Genomic DNA, 27,177 nt, shown 5'->3' with positions numbered 1-27,177 from the left:
GCATTCAAATGGGTATATCTTTCCTTTTCTCTTTTGTGTTTCGCTTCTGTTTTCTCAGCTATTTTACAAATAGCCTCCTCAGACAACCATTGTGCCTTTTTGCATTTCTTTTTCTTGGGGAGGGTTTTGATTGCTTCCTCTTGTACAATGTTAGGAACCTCTGTCCATAGTTCTTCAGGTACTTTATCTATCGGATCTAATCCCTTGAATCTTTTTGTAATTTCCACTGTATGTCCATGCGAGTCTGCGTCTGCCCCGCCAGCACAGGCTTCTCGCCTTCGCTGCTCCATTTTCACCACTGGTGGACACAGCAACTGTTCTCCTGGATGATGATATTGCCACGCTTGTGGTCGACAACAGGCTCCGGCATGTGCAAAGTCAGCTTCGTGGGTGACAATGCTCCCCAGGCTGTCTTCCCCTCCATTGTGGGGTGCCCCTGGCACCAGGGCATGATGGTGGGCATGGGCCAGAAGGACTCCTATGTGGATGATGAAGCCCAGAGCAAGAGAGGCATCCTGACCCTCAAGTACCCCATTGAGCACGGCATCGTCACCAACTGGGATGACATGGAGATCTGGCACCACACCTTCTACAACGAGCTGCGTGTGGCCCCTGAGGAGCACCCCATGCTGCTGACTGAGGCCCCCCTTAACCCTCAAGGCCAACCGTGAGAAGATGACCCAGATCATGTTTGAGACCTTCAACACCCCCGCCATGTACGTGGCCATCCAGGTTGTGCTGTCCCTGATGCCTCTGGCCACACCACTGGCATCATGATGGACTCCGGTGATGGGGTCACCCACACGGTACCCATCTATGAGGGGTAGGCCCTCCCCCCACGCCATCCTGCGTCTGGACCTGGCTGGCTGGGACCTGACATACCTTATGAAGATCCTCACGGAGCATGGCTAGTAGCTAGGAGCATGTAGCTTCACCACTACGGCCAAGCGGGAAATCGTCTGTGACATCAAGGAGAAGCTCTGCTACATCACCCTGGACTTTGAGCAGGAAATGGCCACTGTGGCCTCCAGCTCCTTCTGGGAGAAAAGCTACAAGCTGCCGGACGGGCAGGTCATCACCATCAGCAATGAGCGGTTCCGCTGCCCTGAGGCTCTCTTCCAGACTTCTTTCCTGGGCATGGAATTCTGTGGCATTCACGAAACTACCTTCAGTTCCATCATGAAGTGTGACATCGACATCCACAAGGACCTCTATGCCAACACTGTGCTGTCTGGCAGGACCACCACGTACCCCGGCATCACGGACAGGATGCAGAAAGAGATCACTGCCCTGGAACCCAGCACGATGAAGGTCAAGATCATCGCGCCCCCTGAGCGCAAGTACTCCGTGTGGATTGGCAGCTCCATCCTGGCCTTGCTGTCCAGCTTCCAGCAGATGTAGATCAGCAAGCAGGAGTACCACGAGTCTGGCCCCTCCATCGTCCACCGTAAATGCTTCTAGGCGGACTGTTAGTTGTGTTACATCCTTTTTCTTGACAAAACCTAGCTTGCGCAGAAACGAGATGAGATTGACATTGCTTTATTTGTTTTGTTTTTGTCTTTTTTAATTTTTTTTTTTTTGGCGCTTGACTCAGGATTTAAAAACCGGAAGGGTGAAGGTGACAGCAGTTGGTTGGATGGAACATCCCCAAAGTTCTACAATGTGGCAGTGGGCTTTGATTGTACTTTTTTTTTTTTTAATAGTCGTTCCAAATATCGTGAGATACATTGTTATAGGAAGTCCTTTGCCTTCCCCAAAGCCACCCACTTCTCCCTAAAGAGAAGGGGCCATTCCTCGCCCGAGTCCACATGGGGGGGGGGTGGGGAGCGGTGATATCATCGCTTTTGTGTAAATTATGTACTCCAAAGAAAAATCTATTTTTAATCTTTGCCTTAATACTTGTTCTTTTTGTTTGTTTTATGTTGAATGGTCAGCCATCATGGCCCCCTTTTTTTGTCCCCCAACTTGAGATGTATGAAGACTTTTGGTCCCCCTGGGAGCAGGTTGAGGTGCGGAGGCAGCCAGGGCTTTCCTGTACACTGACTTGAGACCAGTTCAATAAAGTGCACACTTTTAACACACACACACACACACACACACACACACACACAAATTTTGATTTGGATTTGATTTAGGTCAGACCTGAATGGTCTAGTCGTTTTCCCTACTTTCTTCAACTTAAGTCTGAATTTTACAATAAGGAGTTCATGATTTGAGCCACAGTCAGCTCCCTGTCCTGTTTTTGCTGACTGTATAGAGCCTATCTTCGGCTGCAAAGAATATAATCAGTCTGATTTCAGTATTGACCATCTGGTGATGTCCATGTGTAAAGTCATCTCTTGTGTTGTTGGAAGAGGGTGTTTGCTTTGACCAGTGTGTTTTCTTGGCAAAAGTCTGTTTTGCCCTGCTTCATTTAGTACTCCAAGGCCAAACTTGCCTGTTACTCCAGGCATCTCTTGAATTCCTACTTTTGCATTCCAGTCCCCTATGATAAAAAAGACATTTTTTTTTTTTTGGTTCTAGAAGGTCTTGTAGGTCTTCATAGAACTGTTCATCTTCTTTGGCATTAATGGTTGGGGCATAGACTTGGATTACTGTGATATTGAATGGTTTGCCTTGGAAGCCTAGCAAGATTATTCTGTCATTTTTGAGATTGCAACCAAATACTGCATTTTGGACTTTTTTGTTGACTATGAAGGCTACTCCATTTCTTCAAAGGGATTCTTGCCCACAGTAGTAGATATAATGGTGATCTGAATTAAATTCGCTATTCCCATCCATTTTAGTTCACTGATTCCCAAAGTGTTGATGTTCACTCTTGCCTGTTTGACCACTTCCAATTTACCTTGATTCATGGACCTAACATTCCAGGTTTATGCAATATTGTTCTTCACAGCATCGGACTTTACTTTTACCACCAGACGCATCCACAACTAAGTATTGTTTCCACTCTGGCTCAGCCTCTTTATTCCTTCTGAAGCTATTTCTCCACTCTTCTCTAGTAGCATATTGGACACCTACCGACCTGGGAGTTCATCTTTCAATGTTGTATCTTTTTGCCTTTTCATACTGTTTGTGGGGTTCTCAAGGCAAGAATGCCAAAGTGGGTTGCAATTTGGAGGCCCAAGGAAAAGCTGATGTTGCAGCTCGAGCCTGAAGGCAGTCTTGAAGCATAGTTCCCTCTTTCTCCACGGACTTCAGTCTTTTTCTCCTAACACCTTCAACTGATTGGATCAGGTCCAATCACATTACTGAGTGTAATGTGCTTTACTCAGCATTCACTGTTAAATGTTAGTATCACCTAAAAAAGAGAACCTCTTGATGAGGGTGAAAAAGGACAGTAAAAATCTGGTTGAAACTCAAGATTCAAGAAACAAAGGTCATGGCATCCAGTCCTATCACTTTATGGAAAATAGAAAGGGAAAAAGTGGAAGCAGTGACAGATTTTCTTTTCTTGGGCTCCAAAATCATTGAAGATAGTGTCTGAAGCCATGAAATTAAAAGGTACTTGCTCCTTGGAAGGAAAGCTATGACAAACCTAGACAGCATATTAAAAACCAGAGACATGACTTTGCTGACAATGGTGCATGTAGTCAAAGCTATGGTTTTTCCAGTAGTCATGTATGGATGTGAGAGTTGGACCATAAAGAAGGTTGAGTGCTGAAGAATTGATGCTTTTGAATTGTGGTGCTGGAGAAGATTATTGAGAGTCCCTTGGATAGCAAGGAGATCAAACCCGTCAATCATAAAGGAAATCAGCTCTGAATATTCATTGGAAGGACTGATTCTGAAGCTCCAATACTTTGGCTACCTGATGTGAAGAGCCAACTCATTAGAAAAGGCCCCGATGCTGGGAAAGACTGAAGACAAAAGAAGAAGAGGGCAACATAGGATGAGATGACTAGAGAGCATCACTGACTCAGTGTACACGAATCTGAGCTAACTCCAGGAGACAGTGAAGGACATAGGAGCCTGGTGTGCTATAGTCCATGGGGTTGCAAAGAATCAGACATGACTTTGTGACTGAACAACAACAAAATCACCTAAAAATACTTTTGCAGAAACACTTACACACAAAGTTAATCATCAGAGATGGATACTTCCTCAACATAATAAGTTGTATCTTTCTCTGCCACTGCTGCTAAGTCACTTCAGTCGTGTCCGACTCTGTGTGACCCCATAGACGGCAGCCCACCAGGCTCCCCTGTTCCTGGGATTCTCCAGGCAAGAACACTGGAGTGGGTTGCCATTTCCTTCTCCAATGCATGAAAGAGAAAAGTGAAAGTGAAGTCACTCAGTCATGTCCTAGTGTCTGTTTTTAAAGTTGGGAACAAAATAAGGGTACCCACTACTATTTAGCCCTCTACTAAAAGTACTAGATTTGTAATCAGAAGAAAGGAACTAGAGATGTAAAATTGGAAAGAATAATGTGATACCATCACTAATTTTATATCTGCAAAATATCAAATACTCAACTGAAAGGCTCAAACAAAAGGATTCATGAAGATAGCATCATGCAAAATTAATACACAAATTATCAGCTTTCATATTCAGAAAAAAATCAGCCAGTTAGGAGAAAATGGGAGAAAAGATCTCTTTTGCAACAACAAAAAGACTAAATACCTAGAAATAAATTTAATAAGAAATTGGAAAGACTTTTATCAAGGAATTTTCAAAATGTTCTGAAGGAACAAGAAGATGTAATGAACATAGAGAAACATTTTCTCTTCTTGGATAGGCTATCTCAATGTTAGAATGGTGTCAGTCTCCCTCTGTTAAATTATATGTGATCTCCACCAAGTCCTGATATGTACTTTGTGGGCATCAATATATGCTAATTCAAATGTTGATATGAAAAAGTAAGAGCAGCCAGGAAAACTTTGAAAAAGAAGGGTAATGTGAGTGATGTAGCCATGATGAATATTAAAACATAGGATAAAGTTTTAAAACCCTAAATAGCAGAGTTCTCACAAGCAATGGGACAGACCAATGGAGGATAAACATAAATGGAAAAAGAAAGTTCAGAAACAGACACACACACACACACACACAACAATTAAGCATGTGATGTCATTTTAAACCAGTGGAAAGGATGAACTAGTTAATAGCGTTGATATAACTGGGTAAACCATCCAACAGAAAAACCATATCCCCCATCTTGCACAAGCATATATTCCATATGGATTAAAACTGAATTTTTTTTTAAGAAAAAACAACAAGCCATAAATGCACTAGAAGAAAACATATTTCATTATAAAGTTGCAAGTTAGGTCAGTTCAGTTTAGTTGCTCAGTCGTGTCCAACTCTTTGTGACCCCATGGACTGCAGCATGCCAGGCTTCCCTGTCCATCACCAACTCTAGGAGCTTGCTCAAACTCATGTCCATTGAGTCGGTGATGTCATCCAACCATCTCATCCTATGCCGCCCTTTCTCCTTTTGCTTCCATCATTCCCGGCATTAGGGTCTTTTCCAGTGAGTCAGTTCTTCGCATCAGGTGGCCAAAGTATTGGAGCTTCATCATCAGTCCTTCCAAAGAATATTCAGGATTGATTTCCTTTATGATTTACTGGTTTGGTCTCCTTGAAGTCCAAGGGCCTCTCAAGAGTCTTCTCCAGCAACACAGTTCAAAAGCATCAATTCTTCTGTGCTCATCTTCCTTTATGATCCAGCTCTTACATCCATACATGACTACTGGAAAAAGCATACTGGAAGTTGGGTAGGCTTTTCTAATAGACTCAAATCCAAAAGACATAGTAAAAAATGTTTAGTAAGTTTGAATATGTGTGTATGTGCTTGTCTTAAAAGCAAAAACAGAAAGGAAAAAAAATGGACACAAGCAAAGCCAGAAGACATGACAAACTGGAAATAAAAATTGCAACTGTTAATTTCCATTAATTATCACATATGGTTTTTCTAATGTGACAGACATTAACCTGAACACTTAAAAAGCTTAGTTTAGTTACGCTGTATACCAACCCTGTGATGCAGAATAATCACTAACTCCATTACACAACTGGGAAATTCAGGCTGGAAGGGTTAAGTAATTTACTGAAGTCGCAGAACTAGCATAAAGAGACCTCCATATATGAACCCTGTAACATGACGCCAAATACAGGATTCCCCAGAAACTGACCAGAAACCCAGTAGAAAAAGGGGCAAGAGAGTTGAAGAATTCATAGAAAAAGAACTCCAACTGGCTTTTACACATAGGAAAAGATATCTAAAGTTGCTCATAATAAATATATGCAAATTAAAACTTCACTGAATCATTTGCAGGAGATGCAAGAGTTGCAGGAGATGCAAGAGATGCAGGCTCGATCCCTGGGTCGGGAAGATCCCCCATAGTAAGAAATGGCAGCCCACTCCAATATTCTTGCCTGGAAAATTCCATGGACAGAGGAGCCTGGTGGGCTATAGTCAATGGGATCTCAAAGAGTCGGACATGACTGAGCATGCAGGCAGAGATGCAGAGAAATCATTTTCCACTATTGAGCCTGGCAAAAATTCGAAAGCTTAATACTCAATTTCCTGATGAGAGAACAGGGAAAAAGGTCATCAGTCATCAGTTACTGATGGGAGTGTCAACTGGACTAATCCCTAGAAAGGGCAGTTGGACAGTGCTTGCAAGAATGACAAAGGTAGTGTCTTCTGATCCAGCAGTTCCCTTCCTGGAAATGAATACTAGATGGACCCTCCCACATAGTGATGTTTGTATAAGGTTATTCACTTTCTAGGAGCAAAATGGGAAAGAGCCCAGATGCTGTCAACATGGGAACTGGTTACACACAGAATGAGGCATCTGGAAAAACATCTGGTGCGCATCGCCAAAGTAAACTAGGTGAATTTTTTCTTTCTTTTGGAAGAAAGCAGCTCAGTGTTTGTAGTTTGCTACTTTTTTATGGAAAAAAAGATGAAACATAAGAATACACGCCAATCTGTGCCTAAAGATAAGTTGGAAGGCTACATGGCAAATTCTTAACAGGTCGCCTTGGCAGAGGTGGCGGGGGCAGCAGGCAAGTTGTTGAAATTAAGCAGATGAGGTGTCAGGCATGGGAAGAAGATTTTTTACCATTTATTGTTTTGAGTTTTGAACTTTGAGAAGGTATAACTTATTAAAAATTAAGTTAAAAAAAACTGGCTTAAACATTGTGCTATATGCCACAAAAGGCATTTAAAAAGAAAATGTAAAAAAAAGGCATCGATATTAGAAAGGAGATAAAATTCTGAAAGAGATGGAAATACCAGACCACCTGACCTACCTCTTGAGAAACCTATACGCAGGTCAGGAAGCAACAGTTAGAACTGGACATGGAACAACAGACTGGTTCCAAATAGGAAAAGGAGTACATCGAGGCTGTATATTGTCACCCTGCTTATTTAACTTATATGCAGAGTACATCATGAAAAATGCTGGGCTGGAGGAAGCACAAGCTGGAATCAAGATTGCCAGGAGAAATATCAATAACCTCAGATATGCAGATGACACCACCCTTATGGCAGAAAGTGAAGAGGAACTAAAGAGTCTCTTGATGAAGGTGAAAGAGGAGAGTGAAAAAGTTGGCTTAAAGCTCAACATTCAGAAAACTAAAATCATGGCATCTGGTCCCACCACTTCATGGCAGATAGATGGGGAAACAGTGGAAACAGGGTCAGACTTTATTTTTTGGGGCTCCAAAATCACTGCAGATGGTGATTGCAGCCATGAAATTAAGAGACACTTACTCCTTGGAAGGAAAGTTATGACCAACCTAGATAGCATGTTGAAAAACAGAGATACTACTTTGCCAACAAAGGTCCGTCTAGTCAAGGCTATGGTGTTTCCAGTGGTCATATATGGATGTGAGAGTTGGACTGTCAAGAAAGCTGAGCGCCGAAGAATTGATGCTTTTGAACTGTGGTGTTGGAGAAGACTCTTGAGAATCCCTTGGACTGCAAGGAGACTCAACCAGTCCATCCTAAAGGAGATCAGTCCTTGATGTTCATTGGAGGGACTGATGCTGAAGCTGAAACTCCAGTACTTCAGCCACCTCATGCGAAGAGTTGACTCATTGGAAAAGACTCTGATGCTGGGAGGGGTTGGGGGCAGGAGGAGAAGGGGACGACAGAAGATGAGATGGCTGGATGGCATCATCGACTTGATGGACATGAGTTTGAGTGAACTCCAGGAGTTGGTGATGGACAGGGAGGCCTGGCGTGCTGTGATTCATGGGGTTGCAAAGAGTTGAACATGACTGAGTGACTGAACTGAACTGAACTGAACTGAAGATTGCCATCACTTGCAGATGATAATGTTTTCTTCTTGGAACCCCCCAGAAAATTAAAGCAGGGAAGAAAACTTGCTAGAAATAATAGTTTACTCGTGTGGTCAATTATTGGACATAGAAAAAAGGCATTTTTCAGATATATTTGCAGATACATGTTTTCATATATATATTGTGTGCTCAGAAGCTCAGTCCTGTCCAACTCTTTGCAACCCCATGGATTGTAGATGACTGCCAGGCTCCTCTGTCCATGCGATTCTCCAGGTAAGAATATTGGAGTGGGTTACGATTTCCTCCTCTAGGGGATCTTCCTGACCCAGGGATCAAACTGTGTCTCTTATGTCTCCTGCATTGGCAGTAACCAATTTAAAAATGTTATAGAAAAAAATATCCTTATAATGATAATAGAAAATCCCAAACCTTGGGAATTAAATTATCAAGAAATAGGCATGGATCTACATAAAATAAACTTTACTCAGGTATGTGGCCAATGACAAAGATTACACCATTCCATTGAATTTGAAGGCTCAGTTTTGTCACAATGTAAATTCTCCATAAATTCATCCATAAATTCAGCATGATTCCAAAAACATATCTCAAAAGAATGATTTAAGAAATATTACCCAGTATTTCCAGAGGATATCTAGGAAAATATATACTTGATAATGTTACATGCAAGGAGAACAAACCAGTCAACCCTAAAGGAAATCAACCCTGAATGTTCATTGGAAGGACTGATGCTAAAGCTGAAGCTCCAATATTTTGGCCACCTGATATGAACAGCTGACTCACGGGATGATGCTAATGAAGACCCTGATGCTGGGGAAGATTGAAGGCAAAAGGAGAAGGGGACAGCAGAGGAGAAGATGGTTAGCATCACTGACTCAATGGACATGAATTTGAGCAAACTCCAGGAGATAATGGAGGACAGAGGAGCTTGGTGTGCTAGAGTCCATGGGGTCACAAAGAGTTGGATGTGACTTAGTGACTGAACAACAACAATGTTAGTGAGATGACTAACTGGGAAATGTTACCTATTGAACTGAAAGTGAAAGTCACTCAGTTGTGTCCAACTCTTTGTGACCCCATGGACTATACAGTCCATGGAATTCTCCAGGCCAGAATACTGCAGTGGGTAGCCTTTCCCTTCTCCAGGGGATCTTCCCAACCCAGGGATTGAACCCAGGTCTCCTACATTGCAGGCAGATTCTTTACCAGCTAAGCCACAAGGGAAGCCCAAGAATACTGGGATGGGTAGCCCATGCCTTCTGCAGCGGATCTTCCTGACCCAGGAATCGAACTGGGGTCTCCTGCATTACAGGCAGATTCTTTACCAACCGAGCTATCAGGGAAGCCCTATATTACCTAGTAATCATATATTAATATTAATTAATTATATTGGGCTTCTCTGGTGGCTCAGACAGAATCCACCTGAGGAGACCTGGGTTTGATCCCTGGGTTGGGAAGATCCCCTGGAGGACGGCCTGGCAACCCACTCCAGTATTCTTACCTGGAGAATCCCCGTGGACAGAGGAGTGTGGCGGGCTACAGACCATGGGGTCACAAAGAGTCGGACATGACTGAGCACAGAACATTATATATATGTATTAAAACCATATCAACAGTGACATAACTAGAACAGTAGACACAGATGTGGGAGCAGATATGTAGAATCAGAAAGGGGCAGCGATGGCCCTAGTAAATGTCAGAATTCAGAAAATGTTCAGGCTGGCCATGATCCAATCAACAGGATCAGCTCTGATCATGTAACAAACCTAGCATGAATACATCATTTATTGATAAAAAACAAGGAAGTAAATACCAGGGCAAACAAGACTGAGGGCTGCCTCTGCACAGCAGGATCTAAGGGTGGGCAGGGGTGAGGCAGGTGACCACTGGTTTTTTTTTTTTTTTTTTTTGATTACCTGCATTTTTAATAGTGATGTAAATGTGTTACTTGAATAAAAAAGTTTAAAAACCCATAAGCTGTCCCTTTTCATCCCGGATCCTCACTTCTTGGGGTGACAGGTTCATGTGGATTTCATGTACACACTGGATTCATATTTTATCCTCTCACATTCATCTATTTCTCTTTAAAATGGATGTCGTATTAGCATATTATTCCACAAATTGCTTTCTTGCTCGCTGTACACTGCTTCCTGGTCTGTTCACACTGCTGTTTCTTTAGAATATGTTTCTAAAATAAGTATTGATTCAGTGATGACTGGGATGTTTTAGGGCTCTACCAAATTTTTTTCTTCCAGTTTGTACTTCTCATCAAAGAGGAGACAGTCACCTCTTAGGCAGCTGTTCGTCGTTAAGAACTTGCTTGTTTGATTTTTAGGTACTGAACCGTTTTGCATACATCATTAAACCTGAACACTCATGTTTCTTGACCACTTTTGTCAGCTTTTGGTCATAGGTTTTGCATGTTTCTCTCTCAGGTTCTCATGTTCCTCTTCTTTGGTATTTAAGGCTATCTGGGGTTTGTTTTAATGAGTTAAGACACGCAGCAGCAGAAATGACTGTCGTGAAGGAAGAAGTTTGTTTTGCTCACATCCCTAGAGACAGGAGGCACAGCATTCCATGCGGGCCAGGCAGGAAGCACCAGGACGAGGCAGGGTGCGCAGGGAGGCAGAAGGGAGAGAGCAGGAGCTTTTATTTGTACCGGAAGGAGTGTGCAAGGCGGGGTGAATAGGTTTAGGGCTGCCTAGACTTAAGTTCAGCAGGCTCTGGAGCACTGATTGTCCTTAATCCTGTGGTACCCAACCCAGAGTGACTGGGACAGTGGGTGGTGGCCCAGAGTATGAGAGTCCATGAAGGATAAAGGAGACCTTAGGGGTGCAGGCTCTGGTTGCTCTGCGTCTGAGAGACACACACCCAGGTGAGTTGTTTGCTTGCAGCTGAGTTGCTTGCTCACTCTGGGAGTTGGCCAACCCCAGAAGTCCAGTCTCTCCAAGTCAACAGGACACAGATGTCAAAGCATCAGAATATCTGGATTATTTGTATGCAATTTTTACATGCGAAGGACCTTTTCAGTTTTATTTATTTACCACTTTGACATGTTCAGGTTTGAGATCTCCCTTTCTCTGTCCCCTTTGATTCCTCTGAATCTGTGCTCTCTGGGCTCCCTGCCTTCCAAGCCAGGGTTTAAAAGATATTTTGTAGTAACAATGTGTACCTGTTGGGGCCCATTCTGAGGATGAAATGTCATAATGTACCTAAGATGCCAGAATTTGCATTCTATAAATGTTATTTTCTGTCCTTGTATTTGTGACAAATATCTTCCCCAATATTTTCCTTGGTAGCAGTTTTATCTTAGCATATATCCTTTTTAAATTTAAAATAAAAATAGCTTTCATGGGAATTCCCCGGAGGTCTAGTGGTTAAGACTCCACACTTCCATTGCAGCGGTGAGGGTTGGATTCCTGGTTGGGGAACTAAGATCCTGCATGCTTCGTGGCAGGGTTAAACTTTTTTTTTTTTTTAAAGAGCAACTTTCCATATTGAAAAAAAAAAAAGGCGGGGGCGCTTCCCTGGTGGTTCAGATGGTAAAGAATCTGCCTGCAATGCGGGAGACCCAGGTTCCATCCTTGGATCGGGAAGATCCCCTGGAGAAGGGAATGGCAACCCACTCCAGTATTCTTACCTGGAAAATCTCTTAGACAGAGGAGCCTGGAGGCGTACAGTTCATGGGGTCTCAAACAGTCAGACACGACTCAGCAACTAACATTGCAGTGGCCACCGTTCAATTCCTGGTCAGGGAGCTAAGGTCCTGGAGACCTTGTGGTGTGATTAAAAAAAAAAAAATTAAAAGAGAGTAACTTTCTATATTAAAAAAAAAAAAGCTTTCCTTTTAATTTCCAATTTTTAACCTTACAAAGACAGTAGTTATGTTTGAGATCATGGCTCTGGTAATCAGACAAGCTGATCTTTCCAGTCTGGACTCAGCCACCACAGTGAGGACCTGGGGACTTTTTAGCATCTGCCTGATTGAGTTTACTTTCCTGTGACTCAGCCGAGCAAACCGGCCACAACTGGAGGTATTTGGACACTGCCCCCAAGATTGATTACACATCTAGCCAGTATACTTGGCAGGTTCTATGTTGGAGAAAAATGGAGGCGTGGACACTCTTGATAGTTGCTGTATGTAATTTAATCACAGACACACTGGATAAAAGTTGTCTGTGAAAGCCCGCCAGGATGAAAGGGAAAAAAAAAAAAGCACAAAACGTCATTCCACAAAGTTTCACAACATTGCCACCTAGTGGCAAGTATGCAAAATGGCATTTGCAGTGCCACCCTCAGCTGAGAATGGCAAAACTGATAAACCTAGGACACCCGCATCGACAACAAAAGTGAAATTTGAACTCTAATCATCTGCTTTATTATGAGATATTAAACCTCCTATTCTGTTTCCCCAGTAACTATTGCTTCCCCTCCTAATGATTTGACCCTACCCCCCTCTTTTTTCCCCTTGCCTGGGTGATGGAAATTCTCCATGGAATTCTCCAGGCCAGAATACTGCAGTGGGTAGCCGTTCCCTTCTCCAGGCGACCTTCTCAACCCAGGGATCGAACCCAGGTCTCCCTCATTGCCGGCGGATTCTCTACTAGCTGAGCTACTAGGGAAACCCAAGAATACTGGAGTGGGTAGCCTATTCCTTCTCCAGCGGACCTTCCCGACCCAGGAATCGAACCGGAATCTCCTGCATTGCGGGGATATTCTTTACCAGCTGAGCTACCAGGGCAGCCCATCTATAGTCCTTGAGAAAGAACTAAAGGCGGAGTCTTTACCAACTGAGCTATGAGGGAAGCCCATTGTCAACCAAAAAGTGTCCAGTCACTGAAAGAAGTTTGCTTTTCTAAAGGGTTGCCCACGGCTCAGGGATGATGTCCGTCTCCATGAGGTATCTGTGCTTGGCTGGAGTTGGCACACACCCCTCTCAGCTGGGTCCCTAGGCTTCTGGAAGGTGTGACTGAGCACTGCGCCTGGGCAGGAAGTGCAGCCCAGAAGCAGCTCTGCTTTCGGAGGTGGGCCCACTACAAGGGCAAACCCTTTGCTGTGCTCTCCCGGGCACGTGACTTGGAGCTGTCTTCTCACCTGCAGCATTTGGGGACCACCCCCCGCCCCCCATCCCCGCCCCATCTCCGGCAGGAGCATTCCTGGTCCGGCCATTTTCAGTTCCCACATGACAGCCCTGTTCCATCCTTGAGATCATTTAAATGTACTTGTTGGGGGTATTTTCTACAGGTGGTTTCTCTCCACCACTCCCCAGGATGGTTCTCACATTCTAAAGTATTTCATTCTTCTCAATTTCCAGCATATTTTACACCTTAAGGGTTGGACATGGACCCTCCATTCAACTCTATCTTGAACATTTTCTAGGGACCCCCATTAAAGTAGTGCAGGTAAGCAGACCATGACATGTTGCCGACAGTAACTTCAGAAATGTGACTTGAACTGAGTGTTAAAAAAACTCCAAACCCAACAAGTTGGAAGTAGTAGTTATTCAAACAAATCAGCTCTTTTATTTCCTTTTCAATGGTGCACATCTCAAACTGGTGGAACAGACAGGTAGAAAAATAAGATTATTATAGAAAATTCCACTTTTGAGGTGTATAACAATTTGGAGACTGATCAGTAACTAAGATAACCTCTTTTCAGATGACATAAACACCTCGACAGTCCTGCTCCTGGTCCTATGGTGACACAGATTTAAATCAACATGATATATTAAAAATAGAGGAATATTCCAAAAGGGAAATATAAATAACCTGAAGCATTTCCAGAAATACAAGTGACACGTATGAATTGTGTATTGAAGGATGAAAATCTGAGATACACACATAAAATACATTTTCTAAAGCACTACTTTTAGGGTTTTTTTTTTAAGAATACAAGGCTTTCAACTCTTTAGCCAAAACATAAACACTGCTAGTGCAGAAAAATCACCCTTTTTGAGAAAAAATCAGTGGCTGCTTTACATGATTGAACATAGGGATTTTAAACTTTAAGTATATTTAATGGTGCAAATTAACAGACATAGTAGGAAATACATCATTCTAGATCACAAAACTTCATCTTTAATTAGCACATGGTAAATCTCATCCATTTTTCCCCCCTCTCATTATGCTAATTCCAACCCTAAATTTCCAGCCTCATTGATAAGGATGTGTAAAATTATATCCACAGTAAGGAAAAAAAAAATTAAACATTCCAAGTCACCACTAGCAGCAAAGAACACCAAATTGTAAAAGAAACTGGGGTTACCAAAGTTTATTTTTGGTGATTCTCATTACAAGTGAATAGATTCTTAATTAGCTTTGCTTATTTTTCTTTAACTCACAAAGATAATTTTTGAAAAGTTTTCTTAACTCTCACTCAGAAGTGTTACTACCAGAAGGTGAGGTGCAGGTGAAATTTTATTCTAACACATGAAATGAAGCAAGCTAAAACCTTAGTTATATCAGGAAACTTTCAACTACCTCTGTACCTAACATTTAAAAAACCAGAAAAAATAAGCCCTTTTTAGACACTGGTTTCTCATGTAATTCTGATCCATGCGTGCATCATGAATAAAAAAAGTAAAATTATTCCAACGGGAAGGAAGGAAGTTCTATGGAAAAATATCAATGTCAAATTAGGCTAGGTTCCAAAGATTTTCAACATTTCAAGTTTCCTTTTAATGACATCATCAATATGACAGCTGAGTTTGTATTCAAAAATCTATTTTATAAATCTATAATTTGTAATTATATAAGTTATAATTATAAATCTACATTGGCAAAATATTCTACTTATATAGATATGTGTGGGGCACACCTGTGTGTTAGGGCTTCCCAGGGGGCACAGTGGTGAAGAATCCACAGCCAACGCAGGAGACACAGGTTTGATCCCTGGGTCAGGAAGATACCCTGCAGAAGGAAATGGCAACCCCATTCATACTTAATACCAGTAACTAGAGGTTTTGAAGATACACTGCATCACTAGGAGGCCTGGCTTTGCTCTCACGACCACATCCCACAGTGTTGCTGACTTGGGGCATCAGGCCATCTCCGCTTGCCCCCGGGAAGGTGTTCTTACCAAGGCTGAAAGCTGGGTTTGTGTACTAGCATCTCCTGAGTCCAGAGCTGCCCGAATTCTGACAAGGATGTGTACGTTCAAAGCCAGTGTGGACCTGTGAGGATGCTGGTGTCCAGGTACCCTGAGGGAGGTTTCTGCTGCCCCCAAGCCTTTCTTCCTGGTCATGTCACTGACAGCAGGTATCGCTGGAGAAGGAGTGTGCTCATGAAGCTGCAGGATTCTGAGTCAGTGAACTGGCCGGCAGGGCTGGGTTGACATGGCCGGATGCTCAGATCCTAAACTTCACCAGCTCCCTTTGGCTTCAGACTCTTGACCACGTCCCATGAACTTCCTAGGGCATGACCTTGAACCTGCAACCTAAGGATCATGTCCTGCTTGGGAGTTCAGATCTCTCCAGTTGTGTTAGAACAGAGGCAATGGCTCCAAAGCAAGTTTCTCTTTGACAAATTTGTACATCCTGAGAGGTTCCTTTGGAAAATTCCTAAGAAAGTAGGCTGCACCCCAAACTTGGGGGAAATGAGTTTCCTACGACATCCTGGGATGTTCTCAGTTCATCCAGACATTGGCCATCATCTACTGACCAAGGGATATGACCTCTTATTCCCATTGCCCTTCCCAGGTTCTAGAATTCTCCTAGTCCCAACCAGCACCTACTCCCTGTTCCTTGGATGAACCAGTCTTCACCTGGATCAGGTAATGCCAAGCAAGTGTAAGGGGCCACGTTTTCTGTGTTTCTGTGCTGACATCTAACACATGTTTCCAGTTTGAATGTTCTTGAAATTTGGAGTTTTCAGCTGTGTGAAATAAATGACATCTCCCATGGCTTCAGCAATGTTAAGAGTAAAAGAAATCTGCTGATTCCTGGAACTGAAGCCATTTTCCAAAAGAGCTAATTCCGCTTATTTTGTTAGCATACTTTCGATTGTATTTGTATTTTCCCCTCCTCACTTTCAAAATGTATTTTTCCATCTTGCTATTTAATTGAAAAACTGCCACAAGTTCAAATCTGAAATTCTTAAAACCCACGGAAACTGTACACAACAACTTCTGTTGTGTGGAGTTTTCTTGGCCCCAGAAATCTAAGTGTCTCTTTTGGCAAAACTCATCATTTTACATTTTATGGTTGGTGTTTAGTTGTTTTGCCTAAAAGAGATAACACCCTCAGTGGCAAGTATTCCCTCTGAACAGTTCTGTTATCAACTCTAATAAGTTTATGCAAGAGAAAAATGCACTGGGACTCCACTCAATTATTTGCTTTCTGCTAATAAGGATGAAGTCTGTGAAACTCAATTATTGTTGTTTATGGAACCGGCTGTCAGGCAGTGATTTATTTCTAATGACATCAGGTGACACCAGGCTAGAACTTGGCACTAAACCATGCCTGGCAACTCCCCCAGTGGGGATCTGGTAAGAGGAATTTGACAAATTTCTATTTGAGAGGAGACCCTATTAAATGAAGAAATAGTCCTTCTGCTTCTCTTGAAGGAGATAATGGAATCCCCAAAGCAAAACTGCTTTGCAGAATCTACAGCCCAAAGCTCTGTGAAGTTGTTAATACCTCAATGCTGGGAGTTACTTTCACAGTTTTGAACTGTAACTGACCCCAAATTTATTTCGGACCAAAAAGTCTGCATTTCACAGAAGCAGGTAAGAAAAATCCTTACAAAAGTCTGGGAGAGGGCTGTGTTCAGGGAGACCGTCCCTGTTGTCACACACCAGGAATCTATTTCTTTAACACCAGGTCCCTGTGTTTTGGCTCATAAGAAACACAAAATAGTTCACCATGGTGATCACACACCAGTCGGTTGCAGTTCTTCTAAATTCCAGAGGAAAAAATATAATCAATCCCCATCTCATTGCTATTTTTGATAAACAGTTTCAGGTTCTGAAGACAGGGTTTCATTTCAGGCTTCTGAATAACTCATCAAGAATATAAAGCATCAGCCTATTTAAAAAAATACATTGTTCACGTAAAAACATCCTTTTTCTATCAGAGAGTTGACAAGGTTTTGACAAAAACCTGATGCTAATTTGCATCTTTCAGGAGAGGACCATCTTCCAGCCCCTTCCACAGTGTGCTGCCTGATAAAAATGATACCCCCAAAGGGCTGCTATCTCCTTTCCTGTTCAAAGCAAGCCTGCTTGAAGGTTTGCCAAGCGAAGGATCAATTTACATAACTGGAGGAGGTGCGTGTCACTAACAGGGTTTTGACTCAAAGTCCAAATTTCAGCAGCAAGGCATGCCAGGAAAACGTCCCAATTTCAATTGTCTATTTCATTCTTGTTGCTAAGTTATGCTTTTGTAATTTCAGTATTTCCATTAAAATGTCACATCCACTGACATCTCAGATGAAAAGGTAGAGGAAATTTGATAGGAAATACACAGCATTATAGCAAACTTCATTCAAACACCCAAGCCTGAAATCTAACTTGCTATTATCAAGTATTCTGGGAACCATGCCTGCTAGTTGGTGGCAGGAGAGACGGTCTCCAGCTCAGAAACCAAACACGGGCAAATGAAACAGAAGATGCCCGAGTGAAGCAATAAGCAGCAGAATTAACCGGGTCGTATATACAATCACCTCCTTTTATTTCAGGAGTTTGGGTTTTTCAGAGCAAGGGGAAGGTACTGTCAAGAGGTGTCACCTTCACGTCCAGGTAAAGTGGACCACCAAATAGGAACCCATGAAAAAGCCAAGAGGGCAAAAAGAGAATTGGACTTCCCAGGGATTTCTATCTCTGAAATGTATTTTGAAATTATTACCTCTAAACTAGCTGAGGCCGGAAATGGCAATGAACTTCTGATGACAATGTCCTGTTCTCATCCCATTTCAAGAGGGCCCCATTCTCACCACAGCCACACCTGAAGGCATCTTAAAGAACACAGAAGATCCATGTTCTAAGATGTAACTCGGTCCTTTGCCACAAGACTGAGTGGCCCTGGGGCCCACTTAGTGTCCGCGAGGACACTAAGACACACATCAATGGCCCTGCATCTCTCCGGCACAGTCGTCTTTGGCAGGGTCATCTATTTCTCAATATGGACGTGACTTGGGGAGACAGTGAACCAGGCAGGTGACTGAAACATCCACAGGAACACGAACAACATCCCAGCCAGAGGCGATGCTTCAGTGAGCCCTTCCGGGTTTGTAGTGTATATCTGACCCACCCCAACAGTGATGCAAAGGGACCCTTGAACTTGGCACACAGCAAGAGAAAGGATATTGCCTTTAAACCCTTCTTGTAATGACCTCAAGTTAAAGGCTTCTGCTTTTCTTTGCCAAAGTCCTCAAATAAATGCTAGCAAGTGTGGAGTTCCCCAAACAAGGAAACCACCGCACACCTGACTCATCACCAAAGACTGAACATGCCAAAGGGAAGAAGCATGTAGGTCAGCTGCTTGTCGCACCTGGTCAAGCTGTTTCAGCTGGGTGTGCTTGAGCCTTGGCGGTTCTGCGCACAGAAGCTCATGGTTCCAAAGCACAGGAAAAAGTAGACATTCCCTCACATCCTCGGAGAGCTGGTCAGGGATATGGGCACTAAGCCATGTCTCTATTTCCCAAAAGAATAATCAGCAACCTACCTTCAGGGGAGACCTGGAAAAGAAACAGTTAAGCTATTGAAAGAGAATCTGTTTTTCTCCTTCATACGGTGTTTATTCATTTTGGGTAAGAGTAAGCGTATGTGATGATAACCAGCTCCGTGACAGAACATCTCCAGGTTGATCTGCAGTTCAGCACCTATTGCGTTTCTCCTGCTGGAAAGAGGATTCTTTAGGTGGGGGCAATGGCTGGAACCAGGCTGCCTGTACCCTCAGCAGGCACAGGACCCTGGGCCAAGTGTTGACAGAGGTAGTTTTTACTTTCATACCCATAGTACTATGCAAGTATTGAGTACAAAGAGTAGGCTTCCTTTGCATTTGAAGGCTTTCTGTCTTCAGAAGAGGCTGGTGGAGACTTGAGTGATCATCTCTTCCTAGTAGAGTCCAGCTCGCCTTCAGATCACAGGGAGACCCAGGACTTCCCGGGTGGTGCTAGTGGTAAAGACCCCCCCCTGCCAATGCAGGAGATGCAAGAGCCGTGAGTTCAATCCCTGGGACAGGAAGATTTCCTGGAGGAAGTCATGGCAACCCACTCCAGTATTCTTGCCTGGGGAACCCCGTGGAGAGAGGAGCCTGGCGGGCGACAGTCCATAGTGTCACCAAGAGTTGGACACAACTGAAGCAACTGAACACGCAGGCAGAGCCCAGGGAGACCCAGAAAAGGGGCCTGATGCTCTCCTTCCAACTCAGAAAGGGGCAGGATGTTTTTTTATCATCAGGCCCCAGACTACTTCTCCCACTGTCATATTGCAAACCTTTTTGTATCACTTTGACGCAGATGGATCCTGGTACAAAATACCCTTAAATGTGATCAATACAAAAAGCTTCCCATTAGCTAAGAAGAGTTATAAAGTATATGCACTTATTTCTCCAGACATAGAAGGGAAAAGAGAACAAGCCAAGGCCTGTGTGGTTTTTTTTGGGGGGAGTTGAGGGGGTGGGGGGTGGCACACCCAAATAGTTTGGCATAACCAGCTACATAAAGCCTGAAGCCCAATTCACTCTGTTTTGATTAAGAATGAGGTGCTTTTTTATTATCATTTTCCTTGGAAGTAGGGGAGAAAGAGGAAGCTGTAAAGTCAAGAATCAAAATACAGTGAATCTGGAAGGCATCTGGAAGCAAAACAGAGATTTAAGACTAGTGCGCACAGGAAGAAGCCTTGCCTTAAAACCCCTGCCTGCTGCACTGAATCGTCTTAATTGTCGAGTTCACGGTCACTAGGCTTTTCTCTTCATTTCCAGCGATGCCGTACGAGCGAGGACTCATCGTTGACCACCTCGGGATCTCGGGGGTGATGCCTACACCGGACCGGAAGTAGCAGCAGGGTGATTAAAACGAGAAGGATGACTCCACACACGCTCATGAGAGTATAGGAGACGATCCACAAAACGGGCTCGTTCAACGGCAGGGCAGGGACGCAGTTGCTGGCTATGTCCTCTGTTGAGAAAGGCCCAGAAATTTCAGACACCGGAGCACCTGCGATTTCTGAGGAGACAGAAGGGGGAAAAGCCACAGCTATGAAACGAGCAGTCATCTCTATCACATGACACAAGAGACAACCGTTTGCTTTATCAGCCACAGTCAAGTCACATTGGCTCTCATCTTCCAAAGGCCCCAGAGTCTGAGCGCACACCAGGGAGGTCTCGGTGGCCGTGTGCCTTCAGAGGGTCCAGTCCCCTTCTTGCTGGAGTGACAGTGTGTCTCAAGGTCTGCAGGTGCTGAACCCACATGGCAGAGAGCAATGTGTGGAAGGACACTGAAGCATCAGGTCCTTCACGACAGAACGGAGCACCAGGCAGGTGAGCATGTACCACTCAGAGCCCGCTGGTGAGTCGCGTGGCTGTGTGCCCTCAGTGGAGATGGGCAAGGAAGAGTAAGAAGCATCTAGAACAGAAAACTCAGCTGCACCTGCCAGAATCATGGGGATTTACCCTGTGGAGTCACCCTGAGTTCCTGCTCCGTGGTCGATTCCATAGTAGGTAACATGCCTACATCAGCCTGACCCACACTCCTAACGGGTTCCAAGACCAGCGGGGTCAGCCTGGCCCAGGAGACTTTTCCCCACCCCACCCTTGCCCCACACTTAGACTTGTACACATCTCCAGTGTGCACAGTGCCCAGAATCAACAGAGGTAAATGAGGGGCTTCCCTGGTGGTTCAGTGGTTAAGACTTTGCACTTCCATTGCAGGGGGAGTGGGTTCAATCCCTACTCAGGGAACTAAGATCCCACATGCCTTGAGGTGAAAAAAATAAAATAAAAAGAGTGTTAAATGAGTATACCAGTGGATTTAGGACATAGTTGGTAACAAGGAAAAAAAAAAACAAACCAAAACAGCTACAATTCTACCCATTACTTTGCAAACTGATTCCTGAAAAGCATTCTCCCTGGAGAAGGACTTCCCAAAGCAGGTTTGGGGATCACTAGTATTTCATTTGTCTGTACTAGACTGATCTGCTCCTTTCCAAGTGTAGAATTTACTTGGCATCCCAAGTTTTACTTGGAAAAAGGAAAAGGCCTCATTTAAACTGACTCATTTAAACCCATTTAAACTGACTGCTAAGCATTTAATTTTCCTATAGGTGAAGCCTCAAGATCCTAAGGCCTGCCCAGTAAGATCTTTTTTTACTGAGGGAAGAAAAAGTCAAAACGATAATGGAATCAGCCTTTAAAGGTATGGTCTAAAGTGAGGGGAAAGACAAATGTGAATAATTTGCAAAGAGGCTGCTTTTTCTTACTACAGATGTGGATTCTGTTAACACGGATCCATGGCTTTTTCTCTTCCCAGGTGGCGCTAGTGGTAAAGAACCTGCCTGCCAATGCAGGAGACATAAGCGATGTGGGTTTGATCCCTGCGTTAGGAAGATACCCTGGAAGAGAATATGACAACCCGCTCCGTATTCCTGCCTGGAGAATCCCACGGAAAGAGGAGCCTGGAGGGCTACAGTCCACAGGGTCACAGAGAGTTGGACATGACTTAAGTAACTTAGCATGTAGCATGCCTGACTTTTTCTAAAAGTGATGGGAGAGAAAAGCAAGAAACAGAACGTGCAAACATCTCTGAAGAGAGGGATGCGGACCTTCTGTTCGTCTAGACGCTCAAGTGCCTACAGCCATCCTCAGCTAATGACAGAAAGAAAAGTGAAGTGTTAGTTACTCAGTTGTGTCAGACTTTTTGCGACCCTGTAGACTGTAGTGCGCCAGGCTCCTCTGTCCATGGGATTCTCCAGGCAAGAATACTGGAGTGAGTTACCGTGTTCTCCTCCAGGGATCTTCCTCACCCACGGACTGAACCTGGGTCTCCTGAATGGCAGGCAGATTCTTTACCATCCAAGCCATAGGGAAGCCCTAGAGCATTTAACAAACATTACATAACAAGGGCTTCCCTGATGGCTCAGTGGGTCAAGAATTCACTTACCAAGCAGAAGATGCAAGAGACACAGGTTAGATCTCTGGGTCAGGAAGATCCCCTGGAGAAGGAAATGGCAACCCACTCCAGTATTCTTGCCTGAAGAATCCCATGGACAGAGGAGCCTGGTGGGCTACAGTCCATGGGGTCACAAAGAATTGTATACGATGGAGCATACACATTGTTACATAACAAAAATAACCTTTATTACAAAGGGATAGTATGGTAAAAAATTGGAAACTGTAAGTAAACAAGGAAATAAAAACACGCTCAAAATTTACCACTCAGAAATAGCCAATACTGACATTTTTGAATATAATCAAAGGCATCAATTTTTTAAACAAAGACGGAATCATGCTGTTCCATACACTGTATTTTCACTTTATATGTGATATGTCTTTTCATATCATTTAATTTTCAACCATGCTGTTTTTATGATTACACAAAAACCGTATTATAGATGTATCAAATCTGCTTACCAATCTCTGAGTCCATTTAAGTGGTTTTTAATATTCCCACCACTGTGAACACTGACATATGAAACATCATGTACCTAAGTCTTTGCCCTTATTCATAGTTTGTTTCAGAATGAATTAATAAAGTACAACTATGGGTCAAGGTACGCTCACTTTTAGGCATCTAGATATATGCTGACAACATACACACAAGAAAGGCTGAGACTACACACATGCCCATCAACACAAGCTGGGGTGCCACTTCTCACACTCTTACCAACATCAGCATCTGTAAGGAAGAACGATGGTTCTCAATCCAAAACCATGTCTGTAGTTCTTTGATTACTAGTTGGGGGCCCATTTGAAAAATACCCTCATTGACCATTTCTATTATAATTCCTATCTTTTTCTCATGGATTTGTAAGAGTCATGTATATAGTAAAAAACTTTCTTTTGTTGCAAATGTCCTTCCACAGTAGGCCATTTGTCTTTTCAAAGATTCATTTCCTTTATAAATAGAGAAGCTTTAACAAGCAATTATGAGAATGAAACATGCTTAGTGGAAAGATAATATCTTAATAGAACAAAGCGCCAAGAAATGAAAAGTCACTTGAAACCACTTCTGTTTCCAGACAAGATGGAAGAGGGACAAGATTTACCCTTCCACTTGAAACAATTAAAATAATAGACCAAAAAAATATGAAAAAGATTCTGAAGATATTAAAATTTGGGTAAAGAGACACAGTAAACCCTGAGGGATGGAAACAGATGGAGCCAGCCTCCCAGGTACCCTTCTTCCTACACTGAGAGACTTTCTGGGCAGTGGAACAGTCAAGGGTGTCACCCAAGTTGGGGGGACAGAGGCAGAAACCCAGAGAAGCAAAGGCTCTTGGGGTTTGCAGGTAGCAAGATGCAGAGGAGAGAGTGAAACCCCACACATCCCCAGAGGACTTCCCCGGAGCTGTCAGCCCAGCGCTGACCTTAAAATGAATGAGGGCCAGTGAAAGAACCACTTGGAAGGATGAAAAGAAACTGTGCTTGGAGCTCACACAAGAATCATGTGAGCTCACACAACAATAATAATTCTTATGCTCACATAAGAATAATGACTGTGGCCAGTTATTTCCTGTTTAACTGCTTCCCACAGTGAAAAACAAAAACCCAGAAAAACTCACTCTTTAAGGGTACTTAAAGAGTACTAAAGGTCTTTCCTTTGTAGTAGGAAAGATTATCCCTAGACTAACACTACTCTGATGCCTCTGATAAAGCTTAAAAGCAAGACAAAAAAGGATCAAACTCTTTATGAGGAAATTAATTGTGACCCAGAACAAATCTCAAGAGTATTTTAAAGAACACAAAAGTATTCAGCACCCAACAGGGTAAAATTCACAATGTTTGTCATCTAATACAAAATTACCAAAGTGCAAAGAAACAGAAAAATTCATAACAGGGAAAAATTAATAAATTAAACTTTAGGAAGAAATAACACAGGTGATAGGATTATTAGAAATTATATTAAGTCAGTTATTATTACTCTATTCTACTTAGGAAATGATAGACAAAATATTCAGTTCAGTTCAGTTCAGTCGCTCAGTCGTGTCCGACTCTTTGCGACCCCATGAATCACAGCACGCCAGGCCTCCCTGTCCATCACCAACTCCTGGAGTTCACCCAAACTCATGTCCATCGAGTTGGTGATGCCATCCAGCCATCTCATCCTCTGTCGTCCCCTTCTCCTCCTGCCCCCAATCCCTCCCAGCATCAGAGTCTTTTCCAATGAGTCAACTCTTCGCATGAGGTGGCCAAAGTATTGGAGTTTCAGCTTCAGCATCAGTCCTTCCAAAGAACTCCCAGGACTGATCTCTTAGTCACATTAAATAGAGACATGTGCTCAGTTGTGTCCACCTCTTTTGTGACCCCATGGACTATAACCACCAGGCTCCTCCGTCCATGGGATTCTCCAGGCAAAAATACTAGAGTGGGTTGCTATTTCCTTCTCCAGGGAATCGTCCCAACCCAGGGATCGAACCCACGTCTCCTGTGTCTCCTACATTGGCAGGCAGATTCTTTACCACTGTGCCACCTGGGAAGTCCTAAAATACAAACTATAAAAAAGACATAAATCAAACTTCTAGGGATTAGAAACTACATTACATGAGATGAAAAATATACTGGATGGTGTTAATAGCAGGTTACACATTGGGAAAAAAAAGATAAGTGAACTTGAAAACAGAGCAATATGAATGACTAAAATGAAACAAAGTAAAATACTGAAAAAAAATAGAAAATCAGTCACCTGTGCAACCACCCAAATAAGAGGAGAGGATGGGAGGCAGAAAGAGTATATGAAGCAATAGGAACCAAAAATTTTCCAAACGGGATAAAAACTATAAACCCACTGATCCAAGAGACTCAGAGAACCCCAAGTACAAGAAACACGAATACACTAGTGAATTGCTGATAACCAGTGTTAAAGAGAAAATCTTTAAAGAAGAGAGGAAAAGAAATATTATGTACCAAGCAACAAAGAAAAGGATTGTAGATGATTTCATGTCAGAAATTATACAAGCTCTAAGTGGAGTGATATCTTTAGAGTACCAAGGGGAGAAACCCAGCCAGCCTAGAATTCTATCCCAAACAAAAGTATTTATGAAAAGTGAAGATAAAGCAGTGTTTTCAGACATATACAAGCTGAAAGAATTTATCATAAGCAGACATACACACACATACACTCATGTATTCATATTGAAATATTATTCAGTCTTGGACATCTTGCCATCTGAGCAACATGGATAAGCCTGGAGAATACTGCTAAGTGGAATAAGCCAGGCACAGAAGGACAAACACGGCACGATCCACCTACATATGAAATCCAGAAAAAGTCAAACATAGATTCAGAGAGTACAACAGCGGTTGCTGGGGGCTGGGAGTACAGGTAAGGGGAGATACTGGTTAAGGGAGGCAAAGTTTTAGTTATGCAAGATGAGTAAGTCTGGGATTTAAGGTACAGCATGGTGACTGTAGTTAACAGTACTGTAGACTTGAAATTTGCTAAGAGGGTATACTTAAGTGTTCTTACTACCAGCAAAAAAAAAAGGAAAAAAGGATTATGTGAGATGATGGATGTGTCAACTACTTTGAGTAATCATTTTACAGTGGGTTCCTCGGGAGCTCAGTGGTATAAAAACAGCAACAAAAAAACCTGCCTGCCAATGCAGGAGATGTGGGTTCGAGCCCTGGGTTGGACAGACCCCTGGAGGAGGGCATGGCAACCCACTCCAGTATTCTTTCCTGGAGAATCTCCATGGACAGAGGAGCCTTGCGGGCTACAGTCCATGGGGTCACAAAGCGTTGGTCATGACTGAGCAACTAAAAAACAATAAATCATTTTACAACGTACATGCATATCAAAGCATCAAGTTGTACACCTTAAATATACATAGCTTTTATTTGTCAATTGTACCTCGATAAAACTGAAAAAAAGAAAGAAAGCATTACCTCAGATCTGAACTATCAAATGCACTAAAGGAAACCCTTCCAGCAGAAGAAAAATGAGATCAGGTAGAAACAGGGGTTTACACACAGAAATGAACACTAGAAATGGTAACTATGTAGGCAATTGTAAAATCTTTATTTCTAACTTTAAATATTTAAAAAGATAACTGACTGATTCAAGCAAAAGTAATCACAATGTACTCCAATCTCCAATTGGAGAATGTACACAATCTCCAACGCAGGAGACATAAGAGATGTGGGTTCGATCCCTGGGTCGGGAAGAACCCCTGGAAGAGGACACGGCAACCCACTCCAGTATCCTTGCCTGGGAAATCCCATGGACAGAGGAGCCGGTGGGCTACAGTCCATAGGGTCACACAGAGTTGGACACAACTGAAGTGACTTAGCATTCAGGCATAGGAGATTTGTAAAATATACGTGATAGTAATATTCTAGAAAGGACAGAGGCAAGAAAGGGAAGGGCGGTTTGTAGGTTTGTTTACTACAGGAAGCGGTAGGCGTGATAAAGTAAATGGATACTACAAACCCTAGAGCCACTAAAATAACACGGCCAAGAGTCATAGCTAGTAAACTAGCCGAGGAGATAAAAATACTCAATTCAAGAGAAGATGGAAAAAGAGAAAAAAGGAACAGCTGAGACAGAGAAAACACATAGCAAGACTACAGACTCAAATCCAACCGTATCAATCATCTCATGAAATATAAATAGTCTACACTAGGGGTTTGTGAACTTTTTCCATAAAGACCAGACTGTAAACATGTTAATTTTTGGGGTCACACATGGTTTCTATCACATATTCCTTCTGATTTTTTAACAACCATTTAACAATGTAAAAACCATTCTTAGT

The 27,177-nt window shown here is 42.9% G+C and overlaps 1 protein-coding gene, 1 non-coding gene and 1 pseudogene across 3 annotated transcripts in view; 2 read left to right on the top strand and 1 right to left on the bottom strand.

Moving 5' to 3' along the window:
• Positions 1 to 353: 353 nt before the first annotated feature.
• Positions 354 to 1,557, top strand: LOC102272841 (actin, cytoplasmic 1-like; annotated as a pseudogene).
• Positions 1,558 to 14,526: 12,969 nt separating this feature from the next.
• The window catches only part of BACE2 (beta-secretase 2), a 113,113-nt gene continuing 100,462 nt past the window's right edge, over positions 14,527 to 27,177 (bottom strand). For both annotated transcript variants that reach the window (XM_070376427.1, XM_005893015.3), the window contains one exon: positions 14,527 to 20,435. In XM_070376427.1, coding sequence (XP_070232528.1) covers positions 20,182 to 20,435 — 254 coding nt within the window. In that variant the 3' untranslated portion in view covers positions 14,527 to 20,181. The remainder of the gene's footprint in view (positions 20,436 to 27,177) is intronic.
• TRNAG-UCC (transfer RNA glycine (anticodon UCC)) lies at positions 21,097 to 21,169 on the top strand. Its single transcript has one exon. It is a non-coding gene; the product is annotated as a tRNA-Gly (tRNA).

This window comes from Bos mutus, chromosome 1, assembly GCF_027580195.1.
Source record: "Bos mutus isolate GX-2022 chromosome 1, NWIPB_WYAK_1.1, whole genome shotgun sequence".
Lineage (NCBI taxonomy): Eukaryota > Metazoa > Chordata > Mammalia > Artiodactyla > Bovidae > Bos > Bos mutus.
The sequence above is the reverse complement of the archived record's forward strand: the minus strand, read 5'-3'. Positions and strand labels throughout refer to the sequence as shown.